This window comes from Mustela nivalis (genome assembly GCF_964662115.1).
Source record: "Mustela nivalis genome assembly, chromosome: 11".
NCBI classification, from domain to species: Eukaryota; Metazoa; Chordata; class Mammalia; order Carnivora; family Mustelidae; genus Mustela; species Mustela nivalis.
In genome coordinates, this window is record NC_139030.1 from 106,759,551 (window position 1) to 106,779,117 (window position 19,567).

Below are 19,567 nucleotides of genomic sequence, written 5' to 3' on the forward strand. Positions count from 1 at the left end.
CAGATGCGTACATACATATACATTAATACATTCAACATGATTTCTCATGATTAGCAATGTGTATATAGGTGAAGATATATAGATGTATATTTCTCGAATGTATTTGTAATTTGTTACCTGTTTAAATTAAAAAAATAGTAAATGACTATAGAAAGTTTGAACATTGGGAGCTTATCTATATTCTACTTCTATTCATATATATTCATATTTCTTTAAGATGTATATAACTATATTCTTACCACCTTAACATAAAAATGAAATCTGAAGTATTTTCTCTTATCTATCCTTATATGTATATATTTTCATTTACATTTTTTTTTTGTTTTCTGCTGTTAAAAATTATTATTTTTTTCTTTGTCAACTAATAAACAACAGAGTGAAAACAATCAAACAGTACCAGTAGGCTTAAAATGAGACACGGTGTTACTCTTCAACCATTCTCCATATCACAAGACCAGCTTCTCAGAGACAACTACTTTCCCTCATATAGCGTCTGCGTTTGGTATTTGCTGCTCTGTTTTCAATAATAGACTTACACTGCTTTGGTGGAAGCCGTGACGTGCTGTGCAGGTCCCCCTTCTTAAATAAAGGGTTTGTTATTCAGATGTTGCACATGCCCCTGGCAGACAGCCCTCCATCGACAACCTCTTCCAGAAATTGCCCCTGTTAAGAAAGCTACCTCCCCTAAGGTCAGAATCCCTTCCTTGGTTGGTCTGCATCCGCTGATTAATGTTCAGGGTAGGACCAGGAGGATAGATGGTTATGAACGTCTTAATTTCTCCACTCCCTGACCTCTGCCTTGGGGCTGTTCTAAAGGACCATGCTACCTCCAGACTGTCTGCTCTGAGAGGTCATCGCATTTACAGAGCAGGGTCAGCTGCGATGTTAGATTGAAAATGCTTCGCTGCTTAGTTTTTCCTTTTGCCTAACCCCGTTCTCCTTTCCTTTCTGTAGGTGTTAAGCCCAAGAGTGATCCTTAATGAGCTATGAGCTGATTTCCATCTCAAAGTTAGCTTCCCAGGGAATTCACCCTCTACCATGGCTACTTTTTTTTTTTTTTTTAATTTCTATGGTTTAGATATTATGTACTGGCTTGTGGCTACAATTCAGAGATACTTCTTACATCATAGAAACTGTCTACCCTATGTTCTTAATTCCTTTTATTCTCACAAAACTGCTATGTTAGAATTCTTTTTTCAAAAGAACATTTTATTTGTTTATTTGACAGAGAGCGCATAAGCAAGGTGAGTGGCAGGTAGAGGGAGAGGGAGAAGCAGGCTCCCCCCTGAGCAGAGAGCTTGTCTCAGGACTGGATCTCGGGACCCTGGAATCATGACCTGAGCCATAGGCAGAAGCTTAACTAACCGAGCCACCCAGAGACCCCATATTAGAATTCTCAATTAAAGATTAGAGTATGCATCATTGAAAGTAGGAAAATATTGCTTACAGTAGCCAAGGAGTATATTATAATTGATTTTTTAAATCATATAACTTTAGGTTTGAGAGTTAATAATTGCCTAACCTTTCCATTTATTTTTCTAATTCTTCTCAAGTAAACCCAGAGATCTGTAACCATTCAATACTATTTCCTAAAAGGCCAAACACATCACATGATTTATCTTTTTGCTTTCAGGACACTTGCATCCAACAACACCCTACTGTTTGGTCCAACTTTTTGCTGTCCAGGACTGCTGCATGTTTATTATTCTGGGGTTTCTCTTCATTATCGTCTACACTTATAGGATCCCACATCTCCCTTTTTGTTTACATATGCATTTTGTTGGAGCATATCCTTCAGTAGATTTCCTAGGAATAAGTGAAAGGGAGCTGTTTTTTTTTTTTGTTTTTTTTTTTGTTTGTTTGTTTGTTTTTTTTTCCCTGTCTATCCCTTTATTATCTTTTCTTTATCCTTTGAGCTCTGCATTTCTGTGATTATAAGTATTGGTCTAGATTTTTCAGATTTGTATTTATTATGCTAGACAATTGATTTAGGAGATTTTTTTCTTTTTTTCTGTTGTTTCATACTTAATTTCTTGTTTTCTACTTTATGTTTTAGTAGATAACAAGTAAATTATTAGTAACTTGCTGTATAATGTTATTTAGATATTGGGCTTTCTGTAGGGATTTTTTAACTTCCTAATTTTCTTTTCTCAATATTTGTATCATTTAAAAAAATTTTTTTTTGGAGCTTTTCCTCACTGTTCCAAACTTGTCATTAATTTTCCAATTGACATGTTTTCATTTCCAAGTTATTTATTATTCTTGAAATTATTGTTATTTTAGAAACAAAAGTTTCCTCAATATTAATTATAGTTCCTTACTAAATTTTATTCCGCTTCCTGCATTATCCTTATTTCCTCTTATTTCTCTTTGCTTTTCCTCTATTTGCTTTTGTGGCTTTCTTCCTACTTGGTGAAATCACCTACTTGGTGATTTCTTTGTTGTTCATTTAAATTTAAAAGTGAGATTTTTTAAAAACTGCATAAAAGTTTCATGTGCCTGGCAGAACTTATCTGCTCATGGGTTTCACTGTATGATTATGTGATTAAGTCAGCCTTTTGGGTGGGAATACTAAATTTTTGGCATATTTTGGTTTATGCTTTTTCCAAAGAGGAATCTTGTGATCTCTAGCCTGAGGGGGAAATGGGGAAGCCATGTATACTTGCTGATAACATTCTGAGACCATGATCTTGGGATCCATTATTTCTTATTTGCTAATATTTTATTTAGTATTTTTTTTCTCAATTTTATTCATGAGAAAGATTGTCCTCTAATTTTTCTTTCTTCTAATGCTCTTTTCAAGTTTGGATGTTAACGTTTTTCTGGATTCACAGAACAACTTGTAATTTTTTTCTTGTTTTGTCTTTGGAATATTTTTTTTTAAAGATTTTATTTATTAATTTGACAGAGAGAAATCACAAGTAGATGGAGAGGCAGCCAGAGAGAGAGAGAGATAGGGAAGCAGGCTCCCTGCTGAGCAGAGAGCCCGATGCGGGACTCGATCCCAGGACCCTGAAATCATGACCCGAGCCGAAGGCAGCGGCTTAACCCACTGAGCCACCCAGGCGCCCCAATCTTTGGAATATTTTATATTAAACTATTTTATACCCCTTCAGTCACTTAAAAAATTCACCACTGAAACAATCTTGGTTAAAGTGTTTTTGTGGAAGAACTACTTACAGAGTAGGATATGATAGATATAAGACTTCAGATTTCTATTTTTCTTTTTGTTTCAGTTTTGGTAGGTTTTGTTTTTCTAAAATATGGTCAGTTCATCTAAATTTTGTAAATTTTGGTATAAGTCCTTCAAATGTCAAATTATAATTTTTTATTTTTACTGTTTCTTGGCTTGTCTCCTTTCTCACTCCTGATATTCCTGCTTTATTTCCTCTTTAGTTTAACTAGATGACTTGCCAGATTTATTAGTCTCTTCAGAGAACCAAATTTTACCTTTTTGTTTCCCTATTGTATGTGTTTTTTATTTTATTAAATTCTGTTTTTATCTTCATGATTTCTGTCCTTCAACATTCCTTACATGTATTTTTGTGAAATGAGTTTATATTCTATATATTTTAATACCAGATAATGCACTTAATTTTGGAAATTAAATAATATTGTAAATTCTCCTAATCATCAAGTTTATTAAAGAAGACATCCAATGGAAGGACGTTAAGCAAATAATTTGAACTGAAAGATGAAAAAGAGATAGGAAAGTTACTTCCACGTCTGGCTGTTTTCAAAATTCTCAAGATTCTGTCACTCTTAGTCTAAGAGCTAAACAAGCTAAACAAACTATAAAATAATTAAAGAAATTCTTCTGAGAGTTGAAAACACAAAGAAACTTAGCTGGTCAGAATTCCAGAGAATGGTAAGGACCACATGAGAGAGAAGACCGTCCGCGCAGTTCTCATTTCAGGTGGAATGATGGACTGAAAAGAATCTGTCCTAGATAGGGTTAAAGAGAAATCTGCCAAATCTTAAAACAAGTTTTAAAGACCACATGAAGACTACATGACAGATTAGAATTATGGGGAGTCCAGCCACAGACTAAATCTGTACCCACCTCCCAACTTTTTCCTATAAACTGTCCCAAAGACTCGGGAGTAATACACCAAAGGCTGGGAACCAAGGAAGAGTGCTGGGATCTATGTTCTCTGCCATGCAGAGATTCTCTGAGATAAAAAGCAGCTCCCCTTTGAAGGTGAGGGCCCAGCAGGAATGCAGAGAGAAATTCACCCAAGGAAGCCTGGGCTCTTAGCCTGATGGCACGTCAAGAGAGCAGAGAGAAATCCATGTGAGGCGCTCAGGTTTTCAGCTATGAAAGACTCAAAGTGAGGAAGGAGAGATGAGGGAAGCCGCACTTGAGGCCATCGGGGTCTTCACTGAAGGTAAAGCATCCCCATTTCCGAGGCTAGAGACAGGATGGCAGAGCAGAGAGAAATCTCTCCAGATGCAGAAGACCGGGGGTGCGGACGTAGAGAAAAGAGAAAAGCACTGATGTAAAGGATGGAAGACAGGCTGTGAAGGGGACAAATACCACGATATGGAAGCTGGTGGCTTCGATGTGGAGCTGCAAGGGACCTCCTCAGTCTCAACAGTGTTCAGATTCCCCAAGCCTTGCTGAAGGGAAAGTTGTGGGCTGGCTTTCAAAGCGTTGAAGACGGTGTTAAACTGATTCACGATGAAAGAATTTGTTCTGGAATGTTCCTTGCTTTTCAAGCACTTCACAAGTTTTGGTGCCAACATACAGAATGTGTTTTTAATCCTTAAAATTTGTGGAGACTTCCTTTATGGCCTAGCATAAGGTCAAGTTTTATAAACGCTCTACAAGTATCTGAAAAGAATATATATTCTGCAGTATTATTTTAGAGTTCTATGGCCAATTTTATTAATTGCGTTCTTAAAACCTGTATTTCTCTTGATATTTTGTTTGCTGGTTGTAGCAGTTACCGAGAGAAATGATTGAAACTCCTACCACAACTGTTCTTTCCATTTCTCCTTGTATTTTTGTCAATATTGACTTCACGTATTTTGAGATCACATTACAAGGTACTTACAGGTTTGGGATGGTTTTACTTCTTATGGATTAACAGCTTTATCATTATGAAATGTCCTTTTTAAAAATATCTCTAGTAGTGCCTATCTATTTTGTTTCCCATTAATAGGAGAACCCCAGGTATCATTTGTTTATGCTTGTATGGCATTTCCCTTATTTTCAACCTCTTTGTGTTCTTATATTTAAGTTCTTTTGTAAGAAGAGCATATATTTGAGTTTACATTACTTATTTTAGTGTTTATTTTCTGTTTCTCTCATGCGTTCTTTTTTTTTTTTTTTTTTAACTTTCTTTTGGATTAACCGGCATTTTCTAGGATGCCTTTGCCCTCTGTTAGCTTGTAGATTAGAGTTCTTTTACTCGCCTTTCTCCATCTGCCACAACCTGGAAGTGGATGTGGGGCTTGAGTCATGTGATTGTCTTTAAAGTGCTGGTTAGGCCCCTGGCCTTGGAGTGTCCTTACTGATAGCATCTTAGATACTAAGGTGAAAGGTCAAATTTAATATCATTTGCAATAGTTTTGTGTCAGATTCCTTAGAAAATGGGGAAGGAAGTGGACTAGGGAATGGTTTATTTATTTGACAGAGAGATCACAAGTAGGCAGAGAGGGAGAGGAGGAAGCAAGCTGAGCAGAGAGCTCGATGCAGGGCTTGATCCCAGAACCCTGAGATCGGGATGTGAGCCAAAATCAGAGGCTTCACCCACTTGAGCCCCACATGCAATTTTTTAATGTTGTGTGAATTGTGGATTGTTGGTGGAAATGCGGGAGGCAGCTAAATGCGACCATCCCCCGCTCCTTCTTATTTAGAGTTCATCATCATCTGCTTGTGGAAACTGACCTTCAGTTTCTCAGGTTTACAACAATCGCCACGGAATGTTCTAGGGTCATCGCTTGCTGAATCAACAGCATCAGAGTGCGTTTGTGGGGTCTTGAGAGCAGGGAAGCTGTCTTTCCACATGGGAGTGCTGCCGAGTATCGGGCTCTAGTGGCTTTCTGTGTGGAGTTATCTTTCCCTTGCATTGAAGTAACTCATTTCTTTTCACTTTGATAGTATTTCTCAGTTAATCACATCACTGTCAGGTTGTAATAACAACCACATATTTTATTATGTGGTTTCAATCGTAACACTTCATTTTTTAAAAACACTTCCCCCTCATTCTCGGAGTTACTCTTGATACTTCTTACAGTTCAGTCATAGCTTATTTTCATCTCTAATCTCGCTCCTCTCTCTATGCACGTAGCCATGGAAACCATCACAGAATGCCTGCGTTTTACCAATCATGGTATAAATTACAGGCCATTACAATTGTTATGTTACTGTTCTGGTAAGAGGGCTGCATTTTCACCTATGAAAAGGGTTATGACTGCTATTAATTCTAAGAGGATTTTTGGTAGTTTGTGTGAGAGTAGGTCAGGAATGCTGTGGTCTTCCCCTCAGTCAGTGTCACAATGAGATAAGTCATTATTGGATAGTTTTAATAGCTGCTTTTAAGGTTACTGTGAATGACTATGTCCCTAATTAAGATTCTTGATTCCATTCTAATTTCCCATTAAATATTAAACCTCACAAAACTCCCTTTAGAAATGGGATTCCACAAATTTGTGAGACATTTACTTTGTGCTAGGCACGGTGCCAGGTGTTACAGGCACTAATTTCAAAGAGTAATAGAATGAAACAAATATGCAAATAAGCATAACAGCGGAATATAGAGTATTAATTAGTCAGGGACCAATGAGGAAAATAGAAAACACTCAACGTATTTAAGATAGGGCATTTAATACAGGAAATTGGCTTCCATTTAACGAAAGAGAGGACAATGAAGCAACCCAGAAATTGGGAAAAACAAAGGGTGCTACCAGCGGTACCCTGCTGGAGAGACAAAAGCCAGAGGCAGTATTATTGGAGCCCAGAGACTCCGATCATTGGGTCACTGAGTGGAAGATAAAATCCAGGAGAGCCTGTCTGGCAGGTGCTAAAGCCAAGGGAAAGAGACAGCAGCTGTCAGAGACAGCAGCAGCATAGAAGGAGGGGCACGTCTCTGGCTTTTCTTTCCCTCCCCAACACCAGTTTCTCACCATTGCTTTCAACTGGCCCAACCCAGCTGAGGGTCTTCTGACCGAAAGCCTGGTGAATGCAAACTGCAAGGATGGCCTCTCTTTAGGACAGAGAGCAAGAGAAAGGCAGGGTAGGGATCCAAAGGTGAACTGACCCAGGACTGACACTGAACGCTACAGAAGTTTCGACAGAGGGATAATTTGAGATGAGATTACTGCAAAGTTCTTTTCACATGCCCAGATTGGCTCTATTCTGTATTGAACCTGCATCGTCAAACGCCATGATCGATTTCCACTTCATTAGAAAGGGAAAGTTTGAAAATAGATAAAACTGCTGTAAGACAACTATCATATGATCTCCCTGATATGAGGAAGTGGTGATGCAACATGGAGGCTTAAGTGGGTAGGAGAAGAATAAATGAAACAAGATGGGATTGGGAGGGAGACAAATGATAAGTGACTTAATCTCACAAAACAAACTGAGGGTTGGTGGGGGCAGGGGATTTGGGAGAAGGGGGTGGGATTATGGACATTGGGGAGGGTATGTGCTTTGGTGAGTGCTGTGAAGTGTGTAAACCTGGTGATTCACACACCTGTACCCCTGGGGATAAAAATATATGTTTATAAAAAATAAAAAATTAATAAAAAAAAAAAGAGTAAAAAAAAAAAAAACTGCTGTAAGATGTTGGCTTGTGAATTTGGTCTCTATCCCTTTCCGCAGACCCACATACCACAATTTGTTTACGTTGGTAAAAGCAGTTTGCAATTTCAGGAATTGCTTCTCTTCAAAACAAAACAACAAATTGGAAAACTCACACACTCAAACCCGTAGTTGATCATAAGTAATTTCATAAATTTCCATGGTTAGGTAAGTTATTTTGCATGATATGGGACTGTTTATGTTAAAGAATATACTAAACTGTATGATGTAAAGTTTTAACAATGCACATGTAAAGACATCTGTGCCCTTGAGGATAGAAGCAAACATTTGGAATATTTTTAGAAAAGGTAATTACACACACCAATACACAATCATATGTGAATGGTCTATACTTAAATGACAGGACAATAAAGTTTAATAGTTTGGGGAAGCCATAGTCCCCAGATTTCCTAAAATTTCTTATGTTATTATAAAATAAAAATATTAAGATATGCTGAGCCCCAGATTTACTTGTTTGGTACTTTGATTTTTTTTCTACCTTTTGCTTTTCCATTCACTCATTCCTTCCTGATTATTCTAGATGAGTGTATCCGTTATTTGTATTTCATTCTTTAGTTTGTACTCCCTGCCCATGCCATTCTTCAGAGATTCCATCCTCTGCTGGGGATTTAATTACCATATTTGTGCAGATACTTTCCTAAGCATATGTCTTTAGTTCTGAATTCACTCCTTCGTTTCTGTGCAGTATCTCCGATGAAATGCCGCCATCTCAGTCTTGGGATATTCTGCCGTCGTTTGGAAAAAGCGGTTCAGTGTCAGTAAGGGTCCAGGCAGGAAACAGGTGGCATACTCGAACGGTTAATTGAAGAGATTAAGTGAATAAACTATCTACAGTGGTGTGGGTGGGTGGGAGTAAGGGAATTTTTTTTTTTTTTTTTAAAGGCATGTTGATATATCCAGGGACTGGCAACAGCAAGAAATTCACCACTTCTCAGCCTGAATGTTTGGGGAAGAGTGGTGACTGGAACCTGGAGGGAACTGAAGCTAGGACAGACAGATGTCCTGAGAAACGCTATGGCCCCGGGGGAGGAGCGCAGCCCCTGCTAAAACTGCGGTCCCACTTTCAGGAAGCAGCGCTTGGCCTCTCTTTTCTCCTGCCCTCTTCTTTCTGGTCCTCGCATTGGTCAAACCTAACAGAAATTCAGAGGACAGGAGAACACAAGTCTATCTTCCCTGAGGAGACTGATCAGCATGATATATATATCATATATCTGTATATGATATATATATATATAATGCTATGTTGGTGGTTTTGTTTTGTTTTCTTTGCCAAAGGGAGACCCATCAAGACATCTGTCTTTTCAGATAATCTTGGATGGCAACTTCCAAGGCTGCCCATCTGGTTTTCTTCTGTCCAGGTCTCCAGTAATGAGGGTGAAATCTTGGGAATCACAAGCATTAGGAGACATTATAGAAAGGTGAACAAAGCCTAGAGGTAGAACATATGAGAGTGAAATGCTATGGAGAGTCAAATCAAACCAAGCCTGTGGAGTGTTTATTGCTCATCTGTTTTCTGTTCATAGGGATACAGAGGATCTGGTGAGCTCATGTCACAGCAGATTCAAGGAATTAAGCTGGTACAGGTGGTGGGTTAACAAGACTGAGCGAGGCAGTCAAAAGGTGCACATGAATGGAGCCTGCAGTCATGATTATAGGAATGGTACAAAGCATTAGACAAGAGGGGGCCTTGTGGATTTTTTCACAGGAAACAAGGCAGGAACTGAGAGAACAGGGATTAGAGGGTCTAAGCAGGTTGAAGTGACCTGAACATAGAAATTGGTACATCATTTGTGAAGCATCCTAGAAAGCTACTATAAAAACACACAATTATGTGTATTCTTGATACCATAAATGTGTAGGTTTTGAACTTGCCTGGATCCTGAAATGTGTTTGACAATCCTTTGATGTCTCTCTTGGACAGCTACTTGCAAGACGATTCTAAAACTTCACTCTTCTCTTCAGACTCCCTACTTCATCTGTGATCTTCAGTCTTTTTACCAGGGGATATGTTCTCCAAACTCCACACACACGCACAAACAAAGCAGACATCAACTCGGAATTTATTCAACTCTCTTACTTGAAAGCTTATCTAATTTTTTTATGTTGTCTTTTCCTCTAGTCTATAAGAGGTGTTCCTCCTTGACTGGCACATCTGATCTCATTTCTTGCCATTTTTCTAATACTTTGATCCGTCAGTGGATGATTTTTTTCCTCTCCTTTACTGTCAGCATTTACCTCCATATTATCTTCTTCTCATTAGCCCTGTTTAAAAATTAACCATTTTTAAATTGTTAAAAAGGATTTGACAGACCCCCACCTCTCTCTTTAGCTTTCATTTTTATCTTTCACTTCCTCTAGTGCCAATCTTCTTGAAAAGGCCTGTTATTTTCATTGCCACCCGTTTGTCACCTCAAATCGATCCACTTATCTGTCCCAGTTTGGCAACAACTATTTCACTGAATCTGTTTTGCTAGAGCTCATGGTTGAATTCTGATCCGGGACTTGCACCAGCACATCGGTCTCATGGCATCCCACTGAACACCTTGAATGAACAGCTGCCTTACTCTCTTCTTCATAGTCTCTCTTCTTTCATCCAACAGCATCTTCAATATCACAAATAAGATTTTGAGGGTTTTTTTTTTTTTTTTTAGAACAGTGCTTAGATATCTAAACACTGGACTGGTGAATAAAGACAATTTTTAGGTACAAAGAAAGGATGAGCCTGTGGGGAGTTGAAGGTCCTGGTGGGAAAGGAGTTTACCTCAGCGGCCACGAGGTTCAGGCTGGCTAGGGAAAAAAATGAGAACAGGGGACGCTGAAAAAAGTTGGAGAAATTAGGTTGTGTGAGAGGGATGGGAGTGAGGAATTGGTCTGGATGCTTTTCATAGAAGAAAAGATGCATTGACATGGAAAACTATGTTAGCAGAGAGGGATTTTACTGCAGGTTTACAAATGTACCAAGAAGCAGTTCTGGGTAATGGTAAACACTAGACTTGGCCCCAGGGGATTTGGTAGAAATTAAGGTTAAGAGTTTTGGTTTGAAACAGTTAAAAAATGTGGAATTATGCATTTAGGTGTTGAATGGGTAGAACATGAAGACTTCGTATTAGTCTTTGGTGATGGGAAACAAACATGAGAAAAATGGAGCAACTAAAATCTAGAAGCCTGTCAAACACTAGATGAATTTGAGAAGAACTGCAGGATTCATGATGAAACTTCTTGCTTGCCACTAACTCAGAAGGAGTTCTTCACTCTTTTTTACTGACATTTTTCCTTACACGATTCGTTGAGCAGCTGCCCACAGAACTCTTACTTGATACCTCTTTCCTGTAAGCTTGTTGTTTCATCTTACAAATACACTGAGTCAGTTAAGCGTCTGCCTCCGGCGTAGGTCATGATCCCAGGGTCCTGGGATTGAGCCCCGTGGAGGGCTGCCTGCTCAGTGAGGAGTGTGCTTCTCCCTCTCCCTCTGCCCTCCCTACCACTTGTGTTCACTGTTTCTCTCTCTCAAATAAATGTAAGATATTAAAAAACAAAACAAAACAAAACAAATAGACTGCCATCTTTTATTTAGGTGAGAAATTGGAATATTGTGATTTTTTTTCAAACTCTATGTGCCTAGGACAGTATACTGATCACTGTGTTTTGTTTTCCTTTAAATATTTGTTGACCATTTCATTAAAGATCATATACTTAAATAATGTTATCTTTGAGTAGTACTTTCTTGATTATTTAGAAAATGTTTATGACAAAGTATTTGCTTAAGAGCAATGCCATCTCCTTGGTCTAACAAATTTAAGTCATTTTTATCAGTGATGCTAATTGAACAAAATCTTTCTCAAGTAAGCTATTAATTGATACATATTGGTGAGTTAAAATAATTGCGAAAATCTGCTTTAAATTTCACATTTATAAGTTTTGTTTGAATTGTCACCAAAATTTTGATAAGTTTTTTTTTTTTTTTTTGTTATGATAGTCATGAATCTTTGAGAAGGAAACAGCTGCAAATGTTAGGGGATGGTGGAAGGGTTTAAGAGTATATTCTGTTTCCTCTCGGAAACAAAAGGGAGAGAAATCTGTTAGCTCAGCAGGGGAAGGTTGTTTTGCAACTCGAATAGCTTTTGATTCTCTCTCTCTCTCTCTCTTTTTTTTTTTAATTTGGGAAACAGCTGAAAGGCTATACTAGCAGAAACTGTGGAACCAGAGAAAGTCAAGATCTTAAAAGTAGATGAGAAACACAACCAGGTTGGAGCCAGGCAGAAGGACATTTCCAGCAGAGCACACTGTGTACATACACAGAAATTCTGACCCCTTATTGGGCTGTCCTAGGATTCCTCATCCCAGGAAGCTCTGCAAAGGAAGGATCATAGTCTTATATTTTATTGCATTTGGTCCTGAACCCAGAAATCATTCAAGCTTAAAAAGATATTTAAAAATATCTATACACGATATTCTTTTTCATCCAGCATTTAAAGATATTAAAGCATAAATGAACCCACATCTGCCTTAACTGCATTTTCATTTTTTTTTAAAGTGCTTTGTTTTGAGTATGTGAAAAATAAGACTGATTTTTAAATCCTTAGGGAGAAAATTGCTTCAAAAAGCCCATTTCATTCTTCAAGACTATTATTACGGACCAAAACATTAAAATGCCGGAGAGTCGGCGGAGCAGTAATAAAGTAAAGGTCAGTCGGCATGACGCTGACTTAGTCAACGAAAGGATTTCCAGGTAAAAGCATTTCTGCTTTTTGTAAAAAATATAAAAATGGTAAAGAAAACAATTCGTTCACATGAGGTTCGTTTGATTTTCTCTAAGAAATATAGTTTATTTTTGCTGCCTGAGCTGGGAAGCCTGGAGAAATCACGGTGAGCTGCTCTTTGCATTTCACAGGTTGACTGATTGACTTACTAATAGCCACATCTCGCTCTGTGGGGGGAGAATAAGGGAAAAAAGGAAAAAAAAATAAGTGTGCCTGTGTGTGTGTGTGTGTGTGTTTCCATGCAGGCATGCACTTGTGCAAGATCCTGTTTGTAACAAGCCTTGTTAAAAGATTTAAAAGATAGTTTTGGAGAATAAGGAATGGGCCCTGTTAGCAAGATTATGAGGTTGTGCATTTTAAATGAAAACAGTGAGCATGACTTTTCACTTATTCATGCTACAGATACTCATTAAACAACGGCTTCGTGCTTGGTAAGACGCTCTGCGCTGCGGAGAGAGAGGAGGAAGCAGAGTCTCCGTCTTCAGATTGCTTACAAGGGTGTTTTATAGAAATGTTTGGAAAGTTTGGTCAAGGTACTTTGGGGAGCAGGGTGAAAGGGCAGGGAAGGTTTAGATCCCTCGGATGAGGTTGGTAGCCGGGAGGCAAAGCCGGGCCAGAAAGATGAGCAGAGACAGAACATGGAGGAGCCTTCATTTTTTCCCTCTTTAAACCTCGTTGTCTTTGCCTCTCTCGAAATAGTGTCTTTACTTATAACACTAAACAACATGACACTTTACAAAAGAAAACTGAAATATGAAAAAATTCCAATTAAGATGTTTACAATTGAATCTGACACCACCAAAGTAATACATTAACCGGCACATAGGCTTTAGAAAGACATGCTAAGTTGGCTCTTTCTTTTGGGGTCTGAGTACTAAACCGAGTTCTGTCACTGGTACAGTGGAATGGATTTGTGTTGAGATGCAAACATCTAAGAGGGAGGCATTATTGAGCTGCGCTACCAAAACCGAGAACGGCTACCATGCTTCTGTTACCCACTTCCTGAAGCGTTCATTTGTTTACTTAAATGTACTTATTTGCATATTTTATACCAATACACTATTTCAGTTTAATAATAACTTTAGGGGCGCCTGGGTGGCTCAGTGGGTTAAGCCGCTGCCTTCGGCCCAGGTCATGATCTCAGAGTCCTGGGATCGAGTCCCGCATCGGACTCTCTGCTCAGAGAGCCTGCTTCCCTCTCTCTCTCTCTGCCTGCCTCTCCATCTACTTGTGATTTCTCTCTGTCAGATAAATAAATAAAATCTTTAAAAAAAAAAATAACTTTATATACCAACGTACTCTCTGCCCCTAGGTTTGGAGTTTCTAGTAGGCAATACCAGATCTAGCAGATGCACAGCTGCTTTGTTCCTTATCATTGTTCCATAATGTCTTGATGCTGAGTTGTAAGGCCTATTTCTTTGATTAGTACATGTTACTCAGTGATATAGGCTTCATTTATATGCTTTTATGTGTGCGTGTGTGTGCGTGTGTGTGTGTGTGTGTGCGTGTGTGTGCATGTGCATTTTGCTTTTTACTTTTGTTTTTCCCTCCAGGGCCATTTTTATTTATTATTTTTTGTTCATTTTTGCGAGAGAGAGGGAGAGCGAGTGTGACAGCACACACAGCAGAGGGAGAGGGAAAGGCAGACACCCTGCTGAGCAGGGAGCCCAATGCGGGACTTGATCCCAGACCCTGGGATCATGACCTGAGCCGAAGGCAGACGCTTAACCTACTGAGCCACCCAGGAGCCCCAGGAACGATTATTCTTATCCAGTTCCTCTTTGTCTCCTTCACGGTCCTCAAGTCTGTGTTCTTTCCCCAGATCTACTTAGGAGATCTGAAATGATTCTTATTTGTTTACACCCTCAGATCTTCTCAGTTACAGTAATTTTTCGCCGAATATACCATTTTCTAGATTATTGGGTAGATGTGTTTCTTATTTGTCTCTTCCTGCCTCAAGTTCACAAGCACCACAACCTTAGGGAAGCCTGTGAGAAGCCCCCAGATTCATTACGGTGGCTTGCTGTCTCCACAGCCGATGGCCATACCCTTTTCTTTTACCTCTAAGGGATACAAGAGAAAGAAAGCAGCAGCAGCAGCAACACATGGGCATACTGGAGGTACTCAGCGAATGTTTGTTGGATTAAACTGCATTTTTAAACTTCCCGAAATATATCTTAGAAATAGAATTAGCAAATTCCACAATATTTTCCTTTGAAAAGAGGTAATTACATGGTTTCTGATGGTGTAATGATGTTTTTGGTGTTGATAGATAGTTTCCCATGACCTGTGGCAATGTATTGTTAATGAAATTAATGCCGGATAGCTTTGTACACTGCCTTCATTTTTCTTTTGTCAAAGATAAAAATGCGTTTAGCCAAAATTTTCAGTGGAAGTTTTAACTGTAATATTTATAACCCCAGAAAATGCTATTGTGTAAACATGGCACTAAATGCAATTCGGATCAAATTACTTTATTTTCCTAGACTATTTGGTTTCATATGAAGTTAGAAATTTGCAAGTTCCATCAGTAAAAAATGTTAAGTGACCATTTACTACATTTTAGACATTAAGCTAAATACTCCTAGAATAAAAAAGACAGCATATGGGCCTAATTATTGGCACAATAAGTTTTAAGATGCTATTGAACACCCATGTGGTGTGTAGGTGGCAGAGTTGGTAAAGCAGCTGACTCTTGGATTTAGCTCAGGTCATGATCTCAGTATCATGCGATGGAGCCGTGCTTCAGGTTTCTTGCTCATTGCCAAGACTGCTTAAGTTTCTCTCTCTCTCTCTCCCCCTTGCTCTCTCTCTCTCTCGAAAATAAAACTTAGAAAAAAAAAAAAAAGATGTCATTGAACACCCAAGTAGAGATGGAAAATGTCAAGTAGACAGTTAGGTGAGCAAGGCCTGGGCTGGGGAGATGCATTTAGAAGTGTTGGCTTACAGACGACATTTAAAGCCTTTGGGATTTAATAAGCTCACAAAGGGAGAGAGCACAGATCACAAAGAAAAATCATGCAAACTTGGGTTCTGGAATTCTGTGATGTTAGGATACAAAATTCTTACACAGTCCAAAGGAAGGGACTCCTGTGCCAGTGTCCATGGGCCATATCAAGGCAGATCACATTAAATATGAAAGCAGAAGCTTTGTATTATCTGTAACTGACTGTAAAATATTAGCAGAAACATGGTAAAATATGCACCTGTGGCTTAGTTTTGACAGACAGCTAAGGATGGTCCGTTATCCTGGCACTGCAGTGGTCAGGAATATACACCTTAGGAGCGATCAGCATTGGCAAGACTCCTGAAAAGCATGCGCTATAGTAGTGATTCGGCTGAGTTTTCCATGAGCCCCACAGGGTGTGCACCATTGGATATGGGGAGCTGAAGTTTTCCATTACCAAGGTTTTGCTTGTGGAATGAGTATTGTTCAGAGACATGCATTCACTAGCAATGCACAAGTGATCCCACTCTTTATGGATCAGAAAAAAAAATCTTTTTTTAAAGATTTTATTTATTTATTTACTATTTTATTTATTTATTTGACAGGGAGAGAGAGAGATCACAAGTAGGCAGAGAAGCAGGAAGAGAGAGAGGGGGGAAAGCAGGCTCCCCATCGAGCAGGGAGCCCGATGCAGGGCTTGAGCCCAGGACCCTGAGGTCATGACCTGAGCCGAAGGCAGAAGCTTAACCCACTGAGCCATCCAGGTGCCCCCCTCAAAAAAAGTTCTAATGAGTGAATAGGCTTTTCCCCTTCAGAAATGTACCCTGGGCTCAAGATTTCCATCTAATTTGTGTTTAAAACTTAGGAAGAATTCTGTCATTTGACAGTTAGTTGATAGTTTAGCTGAATCTTCCTGCAAGAATTAGTGTTGCAACTGCCTTGAGTAAATTTTCATGCAGGTACTTTTCAGAGCACATGAGTTATTGAGTACATTTTATAATCTTTTGTGTTTGCTTGAGAAGAAATAACTGTATAGGTGGCAGAATGTAGTCAGATACTGGCTTTCATTACAATATATGGCCTGGTAGCAAGGGTTTTGTGTGTGTGTGTGTGTGTGTGTGTGTGTGTGTGTGTGTGTACACGGGTATGTACCCTCAACCACTTCTAACAGAGACTATATTAATATCTATCAAAAGAACTTAATAATTATAACAGCATATAATTGTTTTGGGTTACTTTGTAATATGACATTACTTGAACATCGTGTGGTAGTGATTCAGACTTATTACAGTATTTATAAGAAGAATGAAACAACCAGAGTATCTATGGTGTAGAGGGTTGGGAAATACAATTAAAAACAAAATCTTCTCCCAACCCAGAAATCCCTTCCACAAGGATAGTGAAGAAAGAAACCACTTTTATTATTGAAAAAGTATTAAACCAGATTGTGATAACCCATCACAATTGGCTAAGATAGAAGAGAATCTCGTTTTTTCATAGAGCCAAGTAAGTTCAGTTACATCCATCTTCTAAAGATAAACAATAACTAGTCTTCATATGAGATGGCTTCATGGTACTCTTTGTCACACAGTTCATCCAACCTTGCCTGGTAATTGGGGTAATCATCTGTTAGCTAATGGGCTTTGTTGAAAAGAAAGGAAACCTGTTTCTTTTGCAACTTGGGACAAGGTACCCACTGAAGTTAGGCTTCTACCCTTACCCAGAAACTGGGAGATAGGATCAAGCATCCCTTGATTTGTACATTTCAGAGACATGGCTGCTGGTCCTTGAGAAAGGCAAGGACAAGAGGTAAGAGCCTGGAGAGCTCATGGAAACTTGTTGACATTCAATAGGTCGGGTCCCTTTAAAGATGCTGAGATAGGTCAGGTATAAACTGAGTAACTGAAAGCATAGCAGTGTGCATTCTGTGGGGCCAACACAGTAAGTTTAGTTCAGATGGAATATTATATAGGGCTTATAAAAGGAGAAGTTTGCCCTGCTTCTTTTCAGAAATATCTTTTAAAGGACTTGCATGGAATAAAAAAATTGATAGATTAGAGATAATAAAGAGCACCATAGAAAGTATAAGTAATTTTTTCAAAGAGCAGGAAATAAGAAATAGGGCATAGGAAATTGAACTAGAAGTTTTCTGAGCAGCATAACAGTCATAATAATAGTTAAAATGGTTAGAGTCATTTGTATGATTCTTTGGTTAAAAACCAAGGAAAATTACCTGAAGTGATAATTTTAACACAAAGTCTAAAGTTTTTTTTTATGCAGCTTTGTAGAAAGGTCTAAGTAATCCTCAACCATGTTCAGACAGCTAAAGCAGTGAAATGCAGTCCAGTAAATCATTCTGATAGGCTGATGGGAAGTATATATACATTTCAAGACTAGAAAGATAGATTTGTTTTGATGATAGAGGGTTATGATGACCAGGTTAAGCAAGACATTTGAACTTAATCTAATTGATAGATTAAGGTAGATGGGAAAAGTTTTTGAGTAGAATGAGAGGCATGACGTCATCAGTAGGAAGGTAGATGAGGCATTGTGCTCAAAATAGATTAGCAAGAAGAAGAAAAAGGGCTTTTTAAGGACTGTGTTATAATTCTAGGTACAAAATAATTTGAAAAGTGTGTTAAGAATGGGAAAAGGGAAAAAACAAATAATGTGTTATATGTTCATACAAATAAAAAAAGAAGGGAAAAGGGAACACATGTAGAAGATACTATTGAAAAAATCTACAGAATTGGACTATTCATTTAATCTTGAGATAGAAGTATTTGTACAATAATGAAATGCCATTTTGAACAAGGAGAATAAGTTAATAATTATTCAAAGCAGAAATAGGGAACAGAAGAGAAGGGGTAGATTTTATGGAGGAGATAATTAGTTTTTGACCTAAATTTGAGGTGTTGGTTGTTGGTGCCCAGGTGGGGATGTTCAATTACATTGGGGGTGCAATACTGAAGCTCACGAAAACGGGGCTGGAATAGAGCTGGTCAGAATTATCTACATAGATGTGATAGTGGAAGTCATTCTAGAAGACTTTAGATATTGTGCTTTGTGGAAAAATCTTAGAGCCATCGAGTCTAAAAATTAGAACTTAAATTTGGTGTCCAGAGAATACAGTTTTTTTCCTATAGGTGTCTAAATAAATGTAATTATTTGTTATTATAAATAACCACATAGCCAGAATAAGTATTATTAAAAATAGAACCATGCATTGTTTTGTGGAAAAATAAAGGCATTAATTAATCATTCAGAGGTGCAGAATATTATTTTTCTTACGATTAACACTCTGAGTCCCCAGTGTGTAAGTCTTGTCTCCCTTGGGTTTAAAATATCAAAAGAGGAATTATCTGTGAGCTCTATCATTGGGACTATTTAATGGTGTTACAGAGAAATATTAAAACAAAAATCTCTCTGGGGCATCTGGGTGGCTCAGTGGGTTAAAGCCTCTGCCTTTGGCTCAGGTCATAATCTCAGGGTCCTGGGATCGAGCCCCACATCAAGCTCTCTGCCCAGCAGAGAGCCTGCTTCCTCCTCTCTCTCTGCCTGCCCCTCTGACTACTTGTGACCATTCTCTCTGTCAAATAAACAAAAAATATCTTAAAAAAAAAATCTCTGTTCTAATTGTGAATCTTTGTTTGTTTATTTGTTTTGTTTTGCTTATGTTAAAGGATTCTTTCAGATAAAGGGAGCAGAGTATTGCCATTTCAATCACTTCATCCTGTCAGGCAGCATGTAAGTAATTATGGTGGACAGAGCTCAGCAGAATACAAACAACTGAAGGTTACAAGTAAAGATAACAGCCACCATTTTTCAGAGTATATGGAAAGGAAAGACTGTACGGAGCACCTGGGGAGCTCAGTTGGTTAAGCGTCTGCATTCAGCTCGGGTCATGATCCCAGGCTCCTGGGATGGAGCCCCATGTCAGGCTCCCTGCTCAGCGGGGAGTCTACTTCTCCCTCTGCTAACCTCTCACTCTTTTCAAATAAATAAAATCTTTAACCCAAATAAATAAAT

The 19,567-nt window shown here is 38.5% G+C and overlaps 1 protein-coding gene across 3 annotated transcripts in view; it reads left to right on the plus strand.

Annotated features, from left to right (window-relative positions):
- Positions 1-19,567, plus strand: part of LOC309843543 (uncharacterized protein) — a 367,442-nt gene that overhangs the window by 238,227 nt on the left and 109,648 nt on the right. For 2 of the 3 annotated variants that reach the window (XM_082689073.1, XM_082689074.1), the window contains exon 3: positions 12,415-12,560. In XM_082689073.1, the coding sequence (XP_082545199.1) occupies positions 12,415-12,560 (146 nt within the window). Of the gene's footprint in view, positions 1-952; positions 1,009-12,414; positions 12,561-19,567 lie in introns of those variants that run through there. The other variant, XR_014300199.1, reaches the window with a different exon arrangement.